Below are 22,256 nucleotides of genomic sequence, written 5' to 3' on the forward strand. Positions count from 1 at the left end.
CAGGGCAGTAGACATGAGGGAACCAACTCTTGATCATGGGATGTGGGGCTGCTCCCTTCCCACATGTCCCAACCTTTCTCAGCAGGTGCTGGTCTAGGCAAGCCCAAGTGGCTTCTGCTACCTGAAGGTCTGAGATTCCCTGCCATCTGCACTTCTGCAGCCATTCAGACCAAATGAATAGGGCTCTCAGGAACAATACCATTAAGGCTTCTGATTTGGCACAAGCCTGGTGAAAGAGGGTGTCCTCTGGGACCTTCTCTATATCATTTTCTCCCAGATGAATGCCCATAATGTGGGGCCATGGGATAGTCAACAGATGCTGAGTTACCTCCTGTATTAGGTGGAATCAGCACATTCCCTCTTTCCCCAACCAGGTGATGTGCGCTGTCTCTCCAGAGACCCATGCTGTCTCTCCAGAGACCCAAGTGAGTGTCTGAACCCAATTCTGTTGCTCAAGCATGAGCCCAATGAATGATGCTGTGTCCACAAATAAGGATCCGGAGCGGTTCCCTGGACCTAGTGTCTGTCAGAAACAGTGAGAAGTATCCCAGCTGGGGATCCCGTGGGCTAGCTTCTATCAGCTAAGGACCTTGGTTCCTGTGTGAGTTGGATTCACTGGAGTCGAGCCTCTTGTACCCTGTCAAGGAAGATGTCCCAGGTGGGTGGCTACCCCTCCTTTGAAGGGGATTGGCAAACCAGTGGTCAGTTCCCTCAGGGCAGGGACTGACCATTCAATTTGGCCCAAGGTTTGAGCTCCGAGGGGTGAGTGGGGTGCCTCCTGCAATCAGGGAAGCCAGTTCTGCCCTCGTGATGTATATCTCTGTGCCCCCTTCATGGCCTAGGGCAGTACATTTGGCCTTCAAGGATCAGGACAGTATGGCACAGGCTTCCACCAGGAGGTGCAGTGCCATGTAATTGGTGGGTTTGCTACTTATCTGCTGGGCTTCCATGCAAGCGATTAATGCATTTTGCATGTCGGTGTTAGAACCCGGTGAGGTAAGGGATAGGACCACATGCAGGTCTACTCCCATTAGGCTGTGCATATTAGCAGGATATCCCCTGGTCTAAAGGGCCGTATGCTCCAAGCCTTGGCTTCGGTTGGTGGGAGGCTCAGCCCAAACAACAGCTACACACAGCACCAAACCTCTTGGGAGCTGCCAGCTAGAGAGGTTTGACGCACCACTCCTGGTTCTCCCTCTCCCTCTGGAGTCCCTTGACTTAAATATGGCAAAGGTGGCCTGCGCACAAGCTCCTCCTGACCTGCAGCGATGCTCGGCCTCCCCCAAGTGTATGCCAGCCAGTGCGCCCCGGAGGCTGTTGGGGGAGGAGGCAGCCCATCTAAGCTGCTGTCCCTCCTCTCCCACTGCCCCCTTAATTGCCAAAGGATCAAACGAATGTGGTGCCTCCTTTAGGCTCTCCCCTTCTCTGGAATACCCCAAACAATAACAACTTCAGCCTCAACCTGCTTGCTCCTTCCTCCCGAGGCATAAGCCAGTTGTTGCCTGGACACCGGGCAGAGGAAAAACAAAAACACGGTGGCCAATAGTACTATTGTAACAAGAAACTGTAATAATACATGTGTGCACAGTAAACAGCAGATGTATGCACAGTCTGCAAGTGCCAGCAATGTAACATCAAGGTGAGTACCAGAGAATCACAGTATCTCCTTACTAAGTTAACATTAAGAAGGAGTAATCTTAAACAGCCTCAGCACTGGATGGCAAAAAGGGAGTCCGGTACAAAAAGTCCCTTTTCATATAAATCTTTTTTTATATGAAGTCAGTCGCGTCCATGCTTGAGTGAAATTGACCAGAGTCAGAGCGTGTGGTGATCCTGTTCTGAGATCCTGAAGGATTCTTCCTTAGAAGCTTAATATCTCTATCATTTAAGCAGAGGAGCATTCTAGCTGGCTTCCATATTGCAGCAATGCCTGAAGCTGCTCGTTTCTCTTAAAGGCACAAGGTTCCAACAAAAGTGCCTTTCCCTCCCTTGAGGCTCAAGGCTTTTGCCAGCCATGCCAGACTTCTTGCCAGCAACCCTTTTTGCCCACCACCACTCGGAGCAGAGGCAGGATAGATATACATTTTTAAAGCTGGCATTGTCTGTACTGCTACATCACTTCTGGGGAAAACTCAAGAGTTTTGGGTAATTCCTATTAGCTACCTTTTGTCTCTTCCAGGTATGGCCTGGCAACCCTGGTTTCCTGCGACTAGCTTAAACTATCTTTTGAGATCATTGTTTCTTTGAACAAAGGTCAGACATTCTAGATTATGCTGCTACCATTTGGATGAAATGATATGTTAGCAGTCTAGCCTTTTCCAGATATGTTCACATTCATACTTCAAGACAATTCAAATACAGGTCAGACACAAAATCTTCTGCAGGTATTCCTGTGAGTGTGATTTACCACGTAGCCCCTGGAAAAATATTTTTGATGCTAGAATAAAGTAACCCAGATTTTCATAGGAATGAACTAGAAGGCTTGTGCTCACTCATGGTCTACAGGTGCTCTCAAAGAATTTAAAGTCCAAACTCCACAGACATCAGGGGTAAGAATAGGAATACGATGAAGTAGCCTTGTAAGTAAGTAGTTGGTTTTCTTTTGCAAAAACGTAGGATCTCTGGACACCCCCCCCCCCAAAAAAAGTATGTATGAAACCAGACAACTCTTGCAGTCCTGGATTAGAGTTTTCCCAGAAAGAATACATTGAAATTATTCCAAATGACCTTTGTGATGCAAAAACACCTTTAGAATTATACTTCTGAAACTTTCTGAGTATGGTTTGCTGGGTTGCCTAGGATTAGAGTAGCTCAGGTTCAAATCCCAGTTCTGAAGCTCATCCAGTGACCTTCGGCTACTCACCTCTCTAAGCATAACACAGGGTTATCGGATGGATAAAAAGAAGGAGAGCCATATATACTATTGAGGAAGGATGGTCTAAAAATCAAATGAAAAATGAATAATACATTCTCTTTTACTGTATGTCCTTAGGGGTCTTCTTTGTTTTAACAGCATGCAGCTTGACAGAAATACACTACCAAAAAAGGGATTAAGGTATATAATGTTTTATTCAGCATGACGGCTGTTTCTCTGTTGTTCTGTAACTTTTTGTTGCTCTGTATCCTGTTTATTGAACAACTAACAGAACTTCTATTTCTATTTCAATACACTTTTAACACTGGGACTTTTCCTTCTATTCTGGCAGTGCGGATCGCTGGAATAACAATTGCAATCTGCACTCTGAGTACTCCCGAGATAACTGTGCCTTCTTTCATTATTGAGAGACAATTCCTTTAAAAATTCTCAGGTATTTTACCTGACTTCAGTGACATCTGGAATTGTGCAAAACTCCCCAGACAATTTTTTACTAGTCTTTTTGAAACACTTTTCAGGTGTCTTCAAATTCATCAGATGTTTCAGCTGAGAAAGGAACGACTGCATTTACTTTGATGTCACTTTGGAAGCTCTTCTCAGAAGTTTATCTTCTCCTTTTCTTATTCCTGGTTCACTGCTAGACTGATTTCTGTACAACTTCCCCGCTTATTCTGATCAGTGTTATCTGTAAAGCTTCCAGCTTTAGACTCATTCTGTGTTGGCTATCATCTTATTGCTGTCATCAGGGATATTTTCAGACAGAAAAGAGAGAGGGCTTGGTGTTTTTGCAGTCAGCAGTTTTAATCTTTCTCCCCATCCTGTTGAAATTGTGGCGTAGTGTGCACCTGCTAGTACCACTGAAGGAAAATAAATATTAATAGCAAGCTCCTGTACATGGGTTTTAAGAGGGCTGCCTTCCCTGGAAAGAAATACTTGTGGTTAATGTTGCAACCCCTGGATTCCACTTTAGATCTTGCATATCTTTGTCTCTAAGGCTCTGTAAAAAAAATCTGATCCCCCAAATGGTAGCTTTCTTAGCAGTCAAATGTTAAGACTTAGTAAGAAAGTCTCCAATATTGTTACAGCGGGGTCCTTTTACACACAGTGAAATCATTGAAGTTAATATTGTCCCTACAACCCATTTTTGTTAAAAACAAATATTAGATAGTAGATAGTAGATAATAAGTTGGAAGATAGTAAGGTAGAATTCTGAATCTAATGTGGCAAAACTCCCCATTAATGCCTGTTGAAGGACTGTTACCAAAGGGTATCAAAAAATCGTCTAGCCCTGTATATGCAAGTAATGAAGTCTCAGACTTTGCAGTAGCAAGGGAAGGTCCCCCATGCACTCAAGGAACCTCAGCAGCAATACCTGGCAAGGGAAGTCTTGCATGTGTTTTTGAAATTTTGGACCACAGGCATATTTTTAGGCTTGTAAAATAAATGCTGAATGAAGCTGGCCTATACATTGACTCACAAAGCTCTGGGTTGAAACCTGAACTATCTGAAATTCCTGCACATGCTAACTTGCCATTTTAATCCATTCAAGAATTTGCCTTTCTCTGTCCCTGCCACTGAGTCTAGCCTGCAGGCTGCAGTACACTGCTGCATTGGGCGGCCAAATCCGAAGTCAGAGGGAGATTTTGATTTCCAAAGATTTTGTTCTGGCAAACACATTTCTGTACAAGTGAGTATCCCCCCCCCTCCGCCCCGGTCCCTTCAATCTATCCATTTTGCAGGGTAGGACAGAATACCAAAGGACCATGCAGAGAGACAGACTCCGTCCTCCGTCCTGTCAGATTGTCATTAACAAATGAGTCTCTTCTTTCACAGCTGCTTCTCTGTTTCTGCTGCTTTCAGTGTATTTGTGTTCCTCTATGAGATGTCATGTGCAGACCGGTCACTCACCTCACTTCTCTACCAGTTTTTCATTCTTCCACCTGTTGATGTGCTTGAAACTCTATTTTTCCCCTATGTCTTTTTCATGTGCTTGGTTTTAAAGTCCTTTCTAAACAGCTTGACAGTTTCCTTTGTCTAATTTATCATCATATGCAGATTGTTTTTTCTTGTGTGTTCTTTGGGGGACACAAACCTCAGAATCCAACTCAATGATTTGGAACAATTATATTATTATTATTATTATTATTATTATTATTATTATTATTATTATTATTATTATTATTATTGCTATCAAGCAGTATATGTTTTGGTTAAGTCTTGTTCATGTTTTGGTCTTTTGCTGTGGGGGGGCTTAAGTATACTAGCTGTGGTGTTTTTCAGGTATACCCCATCCTCTCGGCAGGCCAGTCAGGAGGAAGGGAAAGAGTGGTTACGATCCCATTCCACTGGAGGACTCCAAGACACTGGAAACCAGTCTCCCCTGGTGTCTCCTTCAGCCATGTCTTCATCTGCCACTGGGAAATACTTTTCAAACTTAGGTAGCAAAAGAAATCATTTGCTTTTTGAATGTATAATTATAACTGTGATTGGACCTCACTTGCCTAGTTTAGAATTACCGTGATTTGTGAACTCAGTCTGGGCTGTTGTCAACTCATTATTTTCTGTACTGTCCTGCCATCATATCTCACATTTGTTTTGTGGTGAAAAGAAAGAAAGAAAGAAAGAAAGAAAGAAAGAAAGAAAGAAAGAAAGAAAGAAAGAAAGAAAATTTAAAACTAAATGTAATACCAGGCTGTCCCATTTATACAATCAAAATGCTATTGAGACTTCCCAAGGCGACTGTCACTCTAACACTTTAAAGACCAACAAGATTTCCAGGGTATAAGCTTTTGAGAGTTAAAGTTTCCATATCTCTGATCAAGAAAACTTTGACACTCGAAAGCTTATACCCTGGAAATTTTGTTGGTCTTTAAGGTGCTACTGGACTGGAACCTTGATCTTCTACAGCTGCCCAACACAGCTACCCACCCGAAGCTGTCCCTTTAATAGTTCCTTATCCTAAAGCCAGTCTGATAAGCTATGTGGGACTTCGCCACTGAGAAAAGGGGTAATCCGTTAAATGTAAAACCAAATTTAAAACCAGAGGACCAATTTAAAACTTAACAGAAGACCGTTTAACCAAGTTAAGCTCTAGCCCTTCATACATCCTTAACTTATGTGTAACTACACTGAAATGTATTGTTTAATTTTCAGTATTTTAAATTAACTATATTAAAACATTCTTCCACAAGATTATGTTTGTTATTTTATCAAAAATAAAATGAATATATTACTATTCCATACTAAAGAAATCTGGCTCGGGGTAGTGCCTGTTTGGTGGGCACTCATAAGCCGGGTTATACTGATATAGTGTTACTCTGTGGTTACCAGAGAGTAGTTTGTGGGCAACTAAGTAGCATTTCATTAACAGAAAAATCCTTGAATTATGATGTATATATGTCTGAATTTTTAAATATATAAACACATCTGCAATTCTTTGTTATTACCTGCTCAAGTCCTCAAACTATTTACTCAGAAGTGAATCTTATTTATTTCAATGTATGTTATTTTTAGGCAAGGATAATTAAGATGGTAACCTTGGACACAGTTACTATGCCATTAGCTTTTAACAGTCATAGCACAGATGTTTCTCACTTTCAGTTCCTTTCAAAATTCTTGTTTTCTTTGATTAAAAGGATCCATGTGGGTTCATGGATTAGTTTTCTCCACTGTGATGACCAGACAAAGTTTGTTATTTCAAGCAGATCTCTGCCTTGTTTCTTTCTCTGTAGGCCATTTTCCTATGGAGTTAGATGACTGTCAGAACAATGCTCTTTCAGATATTTTTATTTTAGGCACATAAGAAAAACTGTTGGAGACATCGTGCTCTACCACATCAGTTCAAACTATTTGACCCATCAGTCTAAGAAGGGGACAGATAAATCCTGTTTTCCTTGGCTCCCTCATGCTGACTGCCAAGACCTGTGCAGTCCTTCTAAGATTCTTGGAAGCCAAAACAAGAGAGAGAGCTGCTATTTTTCTTTTTGATGAAGCCCCCATACATAAGAGCAAGTATCCAGTTAGTATGATTGTACATGCATAAAAATATAGCAGTAACGGAGAAAGATGCATGGGTATATGTTTGTAAACTTAGCTAAAGTATCTCCATTCACAAACCTGTAAAACAGAATATCACCAAAGACAGAAATAATAATACTGGAACCATTAAGCATCTTTTAGGTATGATCTACTGTTAATAAATATATATAATCCAAACTGCCTGGGTAATAAGGTCACAAAAATAAAGCCAACATACACACATGAATTCCCCAAAGTGTGTTTCTTTTAATAAAAAATCAAATGTCTTTGTTGTTCTACTACAGTATGTGTTTTTCCATAGAGTGAAAGACAGTGGGGCTCAAATGTTATGTTTTATATTTTGCAGTGAGTCCAACCAATTTATCTCAATTTAAACTTCCTGGGCCCACTATGATGAGGTCAAACAGCATTCCTGCTCAAGATTCTTCTTTTGATCTCTATGATGATTCCCAGCTGTGTGGTAGTGCCACATCCTTAGAGGACAGACCGCGTGCAATTAGTCATTCTGGTTCCTTCAGAGATAGCATGGAAGAAGGTAAGTGGGAGTTATATTAGGCATAACAGGTTTAATTCTTTTATACCCTGCCTTTCTCTCCAATATGGACCCAAAGCTGCTGTGTTGGACTCCAGAGTAGGGTTGCCAACCTCCAGGTACTAGTCAAAAGAAAGGGGCACCTCCGTGCCTGTACCGAATAGGTTAGGAAAACAGCACAGGAGAATATGTTTACAAGAGTAGCAAAAATCTTATTGAGTGCTTAGACATAAATGACAAAACAATAATGGAATACATAAACATGAACTACTCAACTACTGATATATACAATATATACAAAGTATGTATGATGCAGTCTCTGTGCAACAGAAGTCTTCTTGGTGTATATTCTTCTTGATATTGAGAAGTTATTAAAATAATCCAATAAATGGTATATAATCAGAGTAATCCCAATAACACAATTAATGGGAAAAGATGGGGGGACGGCCGTTTCAGTCTTTTCTTCAGCCCCAAATCCAATCAACTTTTATGTTTCCATATTAATTCTCTGCCTAATACATCATCAGGTTAGTTCACTGGTTCCTCGAAGGCTTCCTTACTCTGATTATATACCATTTATTGGATTATTTTAATAACTTCTCAATATCAAGAAGAATATACACCAAGAAGACTTCTGTTGCATAGAGACTGCATCATACATACTTTGTATACATTGTATATATCAGTAGTTGAGTAGTTCATGTTTATGTATTCCATTATTGTTTTTTCATTTATGTCTAAGCACTCAATAAGATTTTTGCTACTCTTGTAAACATATTCTCCTATGCTGTTTTCCTAACCTCCAGGTACTAGCTGGAGACCTCCTGTTATTACAATTGATCTCCAGCTGGTAAAGAGCAGTTCACCTGGAGAAAATGGCCGCTTTGGCAATTGGGCTTTATGGCATTGAAGTCCCTCCCCTCCCAAACCCTGCCCTCCTCAGGCTCCACCCCAAAAACCTCCTGCCGGTGGCGAACAGTGACCTGGCAACCCTACTGCAGAGTGTTATAATGGGAAGATCTGAGTTCAAAACCCTGCTCAGTAGAAAACCTTACTCAGCGACCTGGAGGAAATTACACCCTGGGGATATAATGAAGATGATGAAGAAGAGTTGGTTTTTATATGCTGACTTTCTCTACCACATAAGGGAGAATCAAACCAGCTTGCAATCACCTTCCCTTCCCCACAACAGACACCCTGTGAGGTAGGTGGGGCTGAGAGAGCTGTGACTAGCCCAAGGTCAACCAGCTGGCTTTTTGTGGAGGAGTGGGGAAACAAATTAAGTTCACCAGATTAGCCTCCGCCGCTCATGTGGAGGAGTGGGGAATCAAACCCAGTTCTCCAGATCAGACTCCACTGCTCCAAACCACCGCTCTTAACCACTACACCACACTGGCTCCCTATATAATTGAGGGCCATATATGATACTGTGAGATTCAAATGAGATAAACAATAATAACAAATAGAATTGGGCTTGAATGAGTATCTGAATATCTAGATACAAAAGTGTTTTTAAGCTAGATGTGCAGGCCTGTGTGACCACCATGTGTCAACTTTTCTGCAAAATGGTTGTTCCAGAGGAAAAGGAAGGAAAATGCCTTAATGGCTTATCATTTCTGTTTGGAAGCCTGTAATGGTTTTTGTTTGCCCTTCCATAAGCACAGCTTTTAAAAAATGAGGGCAGTTGAAACGTGGCGTAATTCAATCAATCTGTTTTATTGCTACAATAACATGAATATAATAATATTGTATCTATAGATTGGGGGGGCTCTCTCCTAAAATGAGTGCTCAAATGGCCTCCTTTTGCATTAAGCTCCAAGAGTTGCACATAAGCTTTACCTACTTACTACAGCTGAGACAGCCCTTCACAGCTGTTTATGTTTCTGCCAGGGATGATGGCCCAGGCCACCCTGGTTATTCTGTTACTGAAGCTCTCCCAGGTTTTCACTTTCATCAGCCTGCCAGGGATCCTGGCTACTTGCCTGGTTAAGCTCTCCCACATTGCCTGGCTTCACACACAAATTTTCTTAACTTTGTTTTCTATCTAGGCCTGGCAGCAGTCCAAGCTGAACAGGCCCATGTTCTGGCACTCGCAGTAGTCCCAGAGGATTATAGCATTTAATGTTTCAAGCTAAGCTGGCCTTGGCCAGTCATCCTTGGATAGGGATATCAAAGTTGCAAAAGTATGGGAATAATGTAGAGCTGGTATGACTGAACAGTGGAGTACGATGGAGCTGTACTGAAATAAGGGATGATTCTGAGATAAAACACTTTTTTCCTTGAAATAATTAAATATAACAATTGGACTTTGTCAGCCTAAGATGACCAGTATCTCCTTGACAAGCTGGCTGGAAAAACAACAAAGCTGTTCTAATCTAGTTTTCCAGAATGGTGCCGTGGCTATTTGGGTATAGATAAGGAAGAATCAGATTCAAATCCCTGCTGTACTATGAATCTTAGTGGCTGATCTCTGGAAGTCACTGGCCATTAACACATGGCTGATTTCACTTTTGTTTGTTCCTGTCCTATCTCACTCCTTCGAATTCTGCATTCAAAAAATTGAATGCATGGGGAGAGGGACAAACAAACTTTACCCTAGCATACTTTCACAGGCACTAAATTCATTGTCCCCATGTTACCAAAATTGCTCTTTGGATGGGGAATTAGCTCGAGCAATCGGTAACTATGTATTTATTAAGCCAGGATCGCCCTATGTCTACGAGGGTTTTTCTCAGTGACTCCCCAAATAAAGACAGACTCAGGAATTCCAAATTAAAAGGTTTATATATATATATATTCATTCATTCAATGTTACAAATAACACACGTACAAGAAAATAGGAATAAAGATAAAGGAGGTAAGTAAGAGATATTGAGGGAGTTATTAATTAGGATACTTTACCAATCTCTAGAGGTGGAGATGTTCCAAAATCCGTGGCATAGAGGTAGACAGAATACAGCGGGGTGGGGGGGGAGGGAGGGGTGTATGGAACTTAACACACGAGGGAGACAGGGCAGAGAGTGAAGGGGGAAGATCTGCACTGAGCCTTGTTGGGTAGGGCAAAATATACCCTTTTCTGGGGGTGGGGGGGGAGTGAGATTCTCCAGATGGCTCCTTTCAACAACAAAAAGAGATTAAAAAGACTTTAGGGTCAGAGATAGGGTGAGGTGGTAATTTGTTTACTAAGCTGGCATCCTTGATTTATACATCCTGAGATGGTCCTTCACGTTTGACCAAATCGGAGGTTGTAAAACTTCACATTCCAGGGAGGCGGCAGGGGGAATCCTTTAATGTAGATAGCTGAGGATGTTTTCCCACAAGATACAGGAAGAGAGAGGGGGGGAATATGCAGAGAAGGGCTACGTGATACTCTCGCCTTGCAATAATGGCTTCTCTTTGGCTCAGGCTTTTGGATCAAGAGGCAATCAGGGATCATGGCAATTGTTCTGCTGGTTCTGCAGAGGTGATCCGGCCTCTTGTCCCTGGAAAGTCTGGCTTGTACAAAACTGGGGAGAGCTAGCCCAGAGCCGCAGGCTATTAAGGTGCAGGCAGCAATGTTTCAAACAGTTCAGTGAGTCTCTGTTATGGGTGCCATCTCCAGGGCTGGAGCTTTTAGGTATCAATTCCCCCCTTTGGTGGCTCCAGAACTTCGTGACGGAGCCACCACAAAAACTGGATCTTAGGAACTGCTGGAGGCAGGATAACAGGAGCTCTGAAGCAGGAATGCTGGAAACAGGAGGCAGCGGGTTAGAAACAGGAACGGACTGGAACACAGGAACTTGGAGTCGCTGGAACTTGCTTGTAGTGTTGATTGGAGACCCAGGAGATGTATAAATCAAAGGGAAGTGTAGGAGCCATTTTGCAATCTAAGCTAAAAACGGGCCAGATTAAAAAGGGTGACAGCCACGGGAATTGGAAACACCTGGGTGCTATATTGGTTTTGCTGTTACTACTCGTGAGAAGTAGATACATTGAATAGAGATGTGCTAGGAGGTATAGATATATATGTACAATTATTTACACTTGTTGATTTTCTAACTAGTTTAAAGATAACAAGAAGGAGAGAGAGTAACTAAATTGGCTATCTGCTATTTACAATACATAGAAAACTGTACAGAAAAAAACTCTGGATGTTGCAGTTTGCAGAGAAAAAAAACTGTCAGTCTTCTTTACAAGGTTACAGTTAGTAGGAAAGGAAAGTTTCCGCTGGCATCGCAATTAAGTTACAATGTAGGAAATAGGAAAGCACCCCCCCTTAGAGCACTTCATGAGCTCATATCTATAGCAAGGAGAGGGTTAATTAGCTTAACTAGGTCTTCGCTGCAGGCTGATGATGGAGAGCTTGCAGGGCTCCAGGTGCTTAGAGGCTCAGTATCACTTTCACTTTTTGGTTACAAAAAATAATAATAATAACATTGCTGAAACAATTCCATAAATTACAGCTCTTTTACGGCTGTTCATGTTTCTTGCTTGGATGTATACCCGGAAGACTGTGGAAGGGGCTAATTGGTTCACAGTGAGCTGGAAATAGAGCGGGCTGCAAGGCTAACACAAAAGCGAGCTTTCTCATACACATTTATATCCTTATACAAAAGAGAAATTGGTGCAAAATCCCGTGCCCCAGAGGGCCTGGCACATGCAGATCTTCAAATGCTGGAGCATGATGGGTGCCTTACTGGTTTTCAGGGCAAAAGCAGGTGTCAGGGAATTGACACATGAAGAAGCAAAAACACATTTTCAGGTGCAAAAAGAGATTGACTGTCCAAGGGCAGGACCTTTTTAGAGGGGGGAAGGGGGGTCCCTCAGTCCCTCCCTTTAATTTTTGTCTAGGGGATGCCAAATGTTGTCCCCACCTTGGAAAGTCAAAAATAGAAAATAATAAAAACTTAAGAGCAAGCCTAGGGGTTACACAGGTCTCTATATTGCTTTTAGGAGAGCCGTGTAGCCTGGTAGGTGACTATCATTTTGCTGGGCCATTTTTGCATCCATCTACCCAAAACTCATAGATGTGTGAAAGCATAGGTAAAGGAAGAATGGCAGCTTGCACACACATATATATCCAATGGGATCAAATCATAACATTCAGGTTTATACCCAATAAAAGAGACTACACATATAAATATCTAAAATCTATTCCATCAATGCAGTGGCTGAGATAGGTTGTTATCTTAATCTTTCCATCTTGGGCAATCAACTGTTTCAGAAAAATCCTAATGCTAACATACATAAAACTTGGCAAGTTTGTAAACATTACTAAACCATTAAGTCTAGGCATTGAACTAATATAAAACCTTGGAAGGTGAAGCAGGTACAGACAAGTAATGGATGTAGGATACCAGTGCAATCTGGATTAGTATACTAAAGCTATCAGCATGGCTGTTTGCAGGGAAACCTAAGCATCTGTGCCTACAAAATAACAAGAAATCATAGGACTATAAGTACTGGAAAGGGTTAAGTCAATTTGTTAATGAGTCCTTGTGAGAAAGGACAGTGCAAGAACATTGCTAGTGGAAGCGGTAGTTGGCAGTTGTCTGGATACCCAATGTTTTGGTTGGGGGTGTGTGTGTTCCTTACACGGGAGGTTGGCACAAGGGGGAGCCCTGGGTTTCAAATGTCAGCGCAGGGTCCCATCTGAACCAATCACATCCTTGCATTAATACATACATCATAGTAACCTGGGACTGAATGACTCATATATACCCAATAGCATTGTCAATGGTGCAATGTTTGTTTTGAGACAGGGATTCATTTCCTAAGTATGCCCCTACAGCAAGCTCCTTGTGACTCTCCTCCTTTCTCCCCGCAGGTGGGCTGAAGTAGCATTGCTTCAGGTCAGGAGTCTCCTGCCTGGGAGGTGATTATGGGGGGGAGCACACAGCAGGGAGTTCCACCAGTGACCGATAGCAGAGACCTGTATATTTAGGGATGGAACTTATACACATTAGTGGTTGGAGGATCGTTCCAAGGACAACTGCTCCTTGACGCAAAACAGAAAAAAAACTCATTAAGGTGGAGAGAAAGTTAAAACACTGCACACAAAACAAAAAAGTTGGTAGTGCATTGCCTCTCTTCCCGGTTTCCTGGCTGGTTGGCATGGCTTTCAGGAGGGAGGGAAAACAGAAGGCCAGATTGTTAATGAATACCAGGCAATCTGCATTTCAAGAAGAAGGGAGGGGGAAGAGACCCTTCAAGTGGGGGGGGCTCCCCCCTTTCATATCCCTGATAGCCATGTTTGTTGGCATGCCGCAAGGGGAATGAAAGAGCTAGGTTGAAGCATTTAAAACTCCTCAAAAATAAAATTCAGAAAAAATGGAAGAAGGCCAAAATCATATAAACTAAATCACAAACTTAGGCTGGATTCTTAGAAGGCACAATGATTAAAATGGATCCATTGCAAATGATCAGGTATTATTCAGGAACTTAAAAAAAAAATCCCTCAAATTCAAAGTCCAAAAGAAATAAAAAGTGGGTCATATCTCCCTTTCCTTTAAAAGTTTTCAGATAAAAAACAAACAAAAATGGACCGGACTGGACCGGGTGTCCTTCTCTCCCCCCTTCCTTTCTTCTGATGCAATCAGATGAAAGGAGTATATAAATGGGGCTATTGTTGCAGCACTGGGGCATGTGCAAAGTGCTGCTTGGAAAAGTACAATGCAAGTCCTGAACATTGATTTAAATGGGACAGGACTGCTTTTAAGCGTTTTATACATACAAATAACAATACAATCTTGGGATGGGCAAGACCATTGTTTACATATAATATTACAATCTTGGGCTGTGACCATTATTTTGTGGGGAAAGTTTCCTTCCACTGCTGCATCAGTTCAGTGCAGCCCCTCTGAAACACATAGACACCTCTGTCAAATCCTTTCATTTCCATACCTTCAAAACCTTCCATTTACGAAAACACACCTTAACAGGCATCTGTTATGAGTAGCAGCCTCACACTAGATGCCATGCCATCAACCATCACTTTCTATAAAAATCCTGTCTTTCTACATACTTTTACCATTCCTTTTTCCACCACAATAAATGACTACAAGACCCAGAAAATATTGAGTGTGGAGCTGAAAAAGAAAAGGGGGGGGGGAAGCAAAGCGTACTAAGCTGTCCCTTCCCTCATTCATTCCATAGGGTAAAAACAAACAAACAAGGAAACCTTTGCTCTGATGCACTCACACTGACTCTTCACTGGGTCACATATTCCTAACTGGCTGGAGAACACATCACATTTTATACATTACCCCGGTCCACACATATATTCACATAAAGACAATAATAAAAAAAAGACTTTCATTGCGCAATGACATAGACACTCCATATTCACTTCATTCAATACACTCACAAAATATCTCATTCCAGTGCCTTCCCCTGGTACCGTGGGGTAGACACACACACACACACATACAAGTTTCAATATGAAGCAGACAAGAGCGGGGGGGGGGGGGGCACATATACACATGTAATTTCACTTCATTTTCCTCTTTGCCAAATTGTGCGAAAACCGCCTTTATTTTGGAGAGGTGGACGGGGGTTGATGATATTCTCGGGAAAGGCTGGCCATACCTTTCTCAAGAAACAAGCCCCGGTAAAAATCTTTACTTAAAACCATCACAAAGGTGATGAGAGATACAGAGACATGTCATTGTTTCCTGCAAAGGGAAACAAGTTATTTGGTACTCTTTATGGTTCAGACACACTTCCCTGAGCCAGGGAGGCTCTGCTATAATTTAAAGAACAGTGAGAGAGCTTTGCAGGGATCTTCCCTACCAGATCGGCTCCCCCATGGCAATACAGCTTGACTTGTTAACTCTTTCGTTGCCGAAGAGGCTATACATCTTAACATTGAGTTGCAGAGATTTTAGTTCTTTCATTACATAGTTAAAACTAGGCACACACTTCTTTAACCATTTCCCTTCCTGCACTGAGGAGGCTTTTTCCATGTTCGTTCAGTTGACTAGGAATAGTACAGAATGAAGTTTAGAAAAGAGAGAGGGGGGTGGGGATGCGCGCACACACACATTCACTCAAAAGGGGGAAAGAGGTGGGGCAGATTGCATGGCAAGAAGAGATGCACATTGCATGGGAAAAGCCCATAGGATCAAAAGAGATGGAAAAAGGGGGGGGAGAGATGCACATTGCATGGTAATTTTCAGACAGAGTCTTGAAACGGCATTTTTCCTTTGTATTGAACCAAATCACAATGTTGGATTTTGATTATGAAGTTACTGCAATTTTCCTTCGTGTCTTGCCGCTCCCAAGGCGGGGGTAGGCAGGTCGCTGCGTTTATAGCTAGCTTTCCTCCGCGGGGGAGGAAGCCGATAGTTTCCTTTGTCACTTGAGGGAATGAGCAGAGGCAGTTTTGCCTTGCTACAATCCCATGGGATCTTCCGCTGTTCCTTCATTTGGGAAGGTGCAGCAGAGTTTCTGCTCTTGTCTTGGGCCATGATTTGCTCTTGTAAATACTGGATTGTGGCCCTAGAATGGTCTAGTTCTTGCTGAAGTGAGGTGATCCTGCTCAAGGCAGCTTTCATTGCTCCTTTCACTTGATTTAATTCCTTCTGTGTTTCAAGGAGTGTGGGACAAATCACTCCTATCCTTCATTAGTCCAGTATTAGTTGCCTGGGATCCAACAGGGTCGCGTTTGCCGATATTGTGCCTTGAAGGATCACCATGACAATTTTATCAGCCATCTCTTTAGTTTGCTTAGGCTGGGGTCACTGTTCAATTTTCCTGCCATGATGAAAACTATAGCTCTGGGGGAAAGGGTGGATCGCTCTGGCTGATCCTGGTGAGGCAAAAGAAATCCGTTTCTCAGTAGAGAACCAGGGGAATGGGTTTGAGCCTGATCTGCACTCTTGGGATAAAAGCGCCACTTGTGGGTGTTTCAAGGCAGCGGGGACAAAAATGTTTCACAGCAAGGGAGGGGTTGGAGTCGATCAGGGCTCTCTGGATTTTTAATCGCTGGCTGTTGGGGTGCAGCCCAGCGCGGAGAGAGGTGGAAGGTGGGGTCGCTCGGGTTGATTTTGGTAAGGCAAAATAAAAAGGTTTCCCAGTGGAGACCCAGGGAATGGGTTTGAGCCGGACCTGCACTCTTGGGATTGAAACGCCACCTGTGGGTATTTCAGGGTGGCGGGGGAAAACGTTCCATAGTCCACATCAAGGGAGGGGTTTGAGTCGATCCGGGCTCCTTGGATTATTAATCACTGGCTGTGGGGGTGCAGCCCAGCGTGGAAGAAAAGTTCAGGGATTCAAGTTGAGCTATAATTGCTACAATTCCTAATTAGATATTTTTGCAAGCACTCTTTTATTGCTCTGGGGGTGGTTTTAACCCAGGGTCCATTGCTTAAGGCAGGCTAGTGCAGTCTGCTGCAGCCAGACTACACAACCCATATTGTTTCAAGGGGATACTCCCCTCCAGGGTTCTCTATTGGAAATTCTGTGCATTCCACTCCAGACTTTCCAATCTCAGTTGCTCTTGGATTGGGGCCTCGACGCACCTCGCTCTCGAGCCCATCCTATCATTTACTCAGTAGCAGACAGCCAGCGCTGTCGCTCCTTTTTTTTTTTTTTTTTTAGGATTCCAGTGCACCTCGCCCCTGGCTCCTGTTGCTCAGACTTTGCAGTTGCTCTTGGATTGGGGGGGGGGCACCTCGCTCCCGGCCAATCTTTCAGTTTCACTCAGTAGCAGACAGCCAGTGCCGCCACTCCTGTTTGGGGGGGGCTTGAGCTCACCCCGGCTATGATCTGCGTCCAGATCGCAAGTTTTCAGGTACTCAATATTCAAATATGCAGTTACTCAAAAAAATTCAGGTTCACAAAAAAGATTCAGTTTCACAATCAGGTTCACAAAAAGATTCAGTTTCACAAAAAGATTCAGTTTCACAAAAAGATTCAGTTACTCAGCTCTGGTGGTGGCTGGAAAGTAAGCACACCACAGAGAAATCTCAAGAAGAGAGGGACTGGTTACACAAAGAATCTCAAAAGGGCTCCCCTACAGAGAGTTTTCCAGATGGGGAGGGAAGCCAACCCACAAGATAGTGCTCTCTAGAGCCAAACACACAGTTTACACACACACTTTGTTATTTTAATATGACAATTTTGTTCAGGTGATGCATTCAGTCAAGATTCAGAGAGTCACCGAGACTTCCCCTTACGTCTGCCATGGAAATGCTTGTGCGTCGACTTCACAAGGCATTCACAAGTGCAGGGGCTGCCCGCATTCTCCACCAATAAACTGTTACCAAAATTGCTCTTTGGATGGGGAATTAGCTCGAGCAATCGGTAACTATGTATTTATTAAGCCAGGATCGCCCTATGTCTACGAGGGTTTTTCTCAGTGACTCCCCAAATAAAGACAGACTCAGGAATTCCAAATTAAAAGGTTTATATATATATATATATTCATTCATTCAATGTTACAAATAACACACGTACAAGAAAATAGGAATAAAGATAAAGGAGGTAAGTAAGAGATATTGAGGGAGTTATTAATTAGGATACTTTACCAATCTCTAGAGGTGGAGATGTTCCAAAATCCGTGGCATAGAGGTAGACAGAATACAGCGGGGTGGGGGGGGGAGGGAGGGGTGTATGGAACTTAACACATGAGGGAGACAGGGCAGAGAGTGAAGGGGGAAGATCTGCACTGAGCCTTGTTGGGTAGGGCAAAATATACCCTTTTCTGGGGGTGGGGGGGGAGTGAGATTCTCCAGATGGCTCCTTTCAACAACAAAAAGAGATTAAAAAGACTTTAGGGTCAGAGATAGGGTGAGGTAGTAATTTGTTTACTAAGCTGGCATCCTTGATTTATACATCCTGAGATGGTCCTTCACGTTTGACCAAATCGGAGGTTGTAAAACTTCACATTCCAGGGAGGCGGCAGGGGGAATCCTTTAATGTAGATAGCTGAGGATGTTTTCCCACAAGATACAGGAAGAGAGAGGGGGGGAATATGCAGAGAAGGGCTACGTGATACTCTCGCCTTGCAATAATGGCTTCTCTTTGGCTCAGGCTTTTGGATCAAGAGGCAATCAGGGATCATGGCAATTGTTCTGCTGGTTCTGCAGAGGTGATCCGGCCTCTTGTCCCTGGAAAGTCTGGCTTGTACAAAACTGGGGAGAGCTAGCCCAGAGCCGCAGGCTATTAAGGTGCAGGCAGCAATGTTTCAAACAGTTCAGTGAGTCTCTGTTATGGGTGCCATCTCCAGGGCTGGAGCTTTTAGGTATCACCCAGGTCCTTGGGATTATGGATTAAAATGTAATAAGTAAATTGATAATATCCTGAGAAAGACACACAACTTGTAATAATGATATAAATTCTCCAAAGCATTCTAGAAGCCCCACATTTGCCAAAAGGTGGCATTCAGGTATTGTTTTGCTGCAGAAGCAAGGCTTATTATTGCTTTTTGCTAGGTCACAAAAAAGTCAGTGAATTGTGAAAATCTCTCTGGACAAATATTACTCAGTAAAGAAATATCATTTTAAATCCTACACGGATTAACTGTGTGGGTTTCTAAATAGATAGTGTTTATAATCACTCCTCATTGCAGAAGATTGTTCTCATTTGAAAAGAGATGTTCAGTTATTGTTCTTGACAAGGAATAACTCACCAGTATATTGTAATAATTTTATTTGCCCCTCTCTCTCCCCCCCCTCTCTTTTAGTACACGGGTCTTCATTATCACTAGTTTCCAGCACTTCTTCTCTCTACTCCACAGTAAGTGTTGAATGTGTATAAGAGATTATTATATAATACTTGTATAACCCATGGAAATCTAGTTGCACAAAACTAGATTAAAGTTGCACAAAAATTGCTCCGTGAAAAAATGGGGCTGTTTGATGTCAACATTTTCTACGTCTTTTTTGAAATACAATTCACAGTGGCCTACTACAGTTGGATTTAGTTATCTGTAAAATCTTTTGTGTTTTCCCTTGAAAGCTGAAATGAACAAAATCTACTCAAGGGGCAATTCTTCTTGCTTGCAGTTCAGAGCTGTTGTGCTTTGCTGTGTTGCCTCGTTTTCTCATCTCTGGCATTTGGACACTTTCAGAGCTAGTAGAAGTAATTGGCCACTTGGTGGATTGCTTTTTTATTTTTTTGCACTGTTGATAGAGACTTGCTAATGTGTGAGAGATTACTCTCAATTGCAGCATTGCTTTGGAGGTGCAATTTGGTTTAAAAATGATTTTTGGGAAAGCAGGCAGTACCAAATGCCTCTTGGAGATTATTAACTTTAATACGAAATATTAGGTAGATTTGTTTTGCAGAATACAAGAGGGAAGACTGCTTTTTTATTCTGAATTTAGGAAATAAAATTAAATTCTGGCTTTTATTTACTGTATGATAAATATGTTGCAATTCCAGACTAACAAAAAATTCATTATGCACTTGAAAAACCAAGGTAGGGCAAAGTTCAAACCCTATTAAGCCAGCCAATATTTTTATTAAATGTATGTAATAATATAAATTTACCATATAAAATTGCCATATTAAAATTACCATATAACATTACATTTTGTGACAAACTGGTTTTCATTGCTGAAGGTCGGTGTGGTGCAGGCTGCAACTTTTCAAGGCTCACAAGTCTTATTTGTGCACATAGAATGAGGTGCATGGTTCTCCCTGCTTTCATTGTTGTGTAAAGCATAGCCATGGTCTTCTAGAAATGTGCAGGGACAGTAATTTATGACATACGTTTTAGCAAGCTTAGCTGCTGTTGATTATCACTTGCCCATGTACTGTCAATCTCCCCCAGTTAAAATACCCAATTTGATAAAAACTCAAACAGCTTTTTCACAATAAAGCATGTGAATTAATAATGTATGTGTATACAATGAATGTATGCATATATTTTGTTTTGGATTATAGGTCTCGCATCACAATAATGTAATATCCATGTATTATTTTACCTTACCTGCAGATGTTTCTGAAGAATTAAACGATGTTTAAACTGTACATAACTCAAAAAATCTGTTTGTGTAATTTAGCACAACATATTCTGGCACTGAATTCACATTTATTTGATACATAATTTGGAGCTTTCTGAGCAGAGAACCCTGGTTGTTCTATGGGTATGCCATGATTTCTATCATTCAGATTCTGATGTCAATTGGTAACTCAATTGAATTGGCAGATGCGAAAATATAATTTTTAAAGTACAAGAGAGAACTTCCAAAATTCATTTGATTCATGCCACTTGATTAATATCCCTCTCTCAGTGATGTTATAGGCATTAACATAGCAATACCACATACTAATGTAAACCCTGCCATTCAAGATCTCAGTATCTTTCAAGCGTTCACTGAATCACGCACAGAATCAGGTAATGACAACTTTTTTGGCAAATAGGCCAAGTGTTAACGAATTATCCACATCATCATTGTACTAAATTAGCAGCAGAGAATAGACCTTTTAGAGACTTCTGTACTTGACCCCTCACTGTCCCCCTTTCCGGCCGCTTGATAACACTTCTTCTTCAGCTTATGAGTCTCTAGCTGTGATAATGGAAGCTTGAGAGCTTTTTTGTTAAGAGCAAGGAAAGCCTTAAGATATAAATTTGTAGAGTGAAGGACATAATCCTTGATCAGAGTTTCCCCTGCTGGTTCTTGTCACCTAGGAGTAAAACTCATATAATTGGGCTGCTATTAATCAAGAAATGGTACACAAGTGGAAACATCTCATCAAAGATTTGATTTCAGCAAAGGGAAAGTTGACCATAAAGAACAAAGTTTCAGTGTTTTATGATCTTATACAGTGCCCCACTTCTTTCAAAGATGTGGCTTTATAGTCACTTGAGTTGTCCCTAGGTTGCCTTTTAAAAGCCAACTGATGGGGCAAGATGACTATTAAAATTCAGGTGAATGATTCCATCCCATATACCATTGTCTTCCCTATCCCTGATCATACCACCTGGCTAAGAGACAAAGGAGACTTGCTTCTTTTGCAGCAATGGTGCATCTGACAAGTAAGGACCCACAAGGACTCACAACAGAAGGGGAACCCCATTCTCCTCCCACTGGTTTGCCTCCCCATACTGTGTTCACTTACCCTCTATGCTGGCTTGTGCTTTTCCCACCCTTGCCCCTACTCTTCCCCACTTACTCCTTTGACCCTGGTCCTCCCCTTCAAGTCCATCTCTCCTTCTTTCCTTGATGGTTCCAACTACTCTTCATTGTTTACAAATCCTTTTCTACTTCCTTTCCCTCCTGCCTTTCACCAGCTTCTACTTTCCTTTGAGTTTTCTTCCCATCCCACTGCCTCTGCAATCTCTGACTCCAACATGTCTCCCCCATAGCAGCTAGGCAATATTTTCTAATATTATGGAATGGAACTTTGTTTCTTCCATGATGTCTACACATGTGCAGTGTTCTGTGGGCATTCCCATGGTTATTAAATATATAGATTATAGTTCTGTGTGATGCTAACCTCCATAAAATTACTGGCTCTATTTCTTGCTTTTATTGTTCCCCTCTGCTTTTATTCATTTAGTGCAATCATATTTGAAAGGAAGTTGTGTTCACTTGACTCTGTACTCTGGCTGTGTCTGTGATTCTGTGCTAAGATTTTGGTGCAGAGGGATGGTACATATTTTTTCAACAATGATGGATAATGGTGGTTCTAACAATGATTTTTAAACCGAACAAAAATTGCAGGATATGCTGTTATAGTATTGCCTTTTTATACAAACATATACTTGGCAAAAACACTCAAGAGGTTTTATTGCTTGTGTTTTCTAATTCTTTACTACGGTTATGACTTAAGAAAAAATGTGTTGTTCTAAAATATAAACTATTATTTTAATTTTCCTAA

At 41.8% G+C, this 22,256-nt stretch overlaps 1 protein-coding gene across 1 annotated transcript in view; it reads left to right on the forward strand.

The window, feature by feature from the left end:
- NAV3 (neuron navigator 3) overlaps window positions 1-22,256 on the forward strand; it is a 406,649-nt gene that overhangs the window by 337,674 nt on the left and 46,719 nt on the right. The window contains exons 17-20 of the mRNA XM_056847749.1: window positions 3,014-3,055; window positions 5,156-5,313; window positions 7,260-7,448; window positions 19,111-19,163. Of these exons, the coding sequence (XP_056703727.1) occupies window positions 3,014-3,055; window positions 5,156-5,313; window positions 7,260-7,448; window positions 19,111-19,163 (442 nt within the window). The remainder of the gene's footprint in view (window positions 1-3,013; window positions 3,056-5,155; window positions 5,314-7,259; window positions 7,449-19,110; window positions 19,164-22,256) is intronic.

The sequence above is a fragment of the Euleptes europaea genome, chromosome 3 (assembly GCF_029931775.1).
Source record: "Euleptes europaea isolate rEulEur1 chromosome 3, rEulEur1.hap1, whole genome shotgun sequence".
NCBI classification, from domain to species: domain Eukaryota; kingdom Metazoa; phylum Chordata; class Lepidosauria; order Squamata; family Sphaerodactylidae; genus Euleptes; species Euleptes europaea.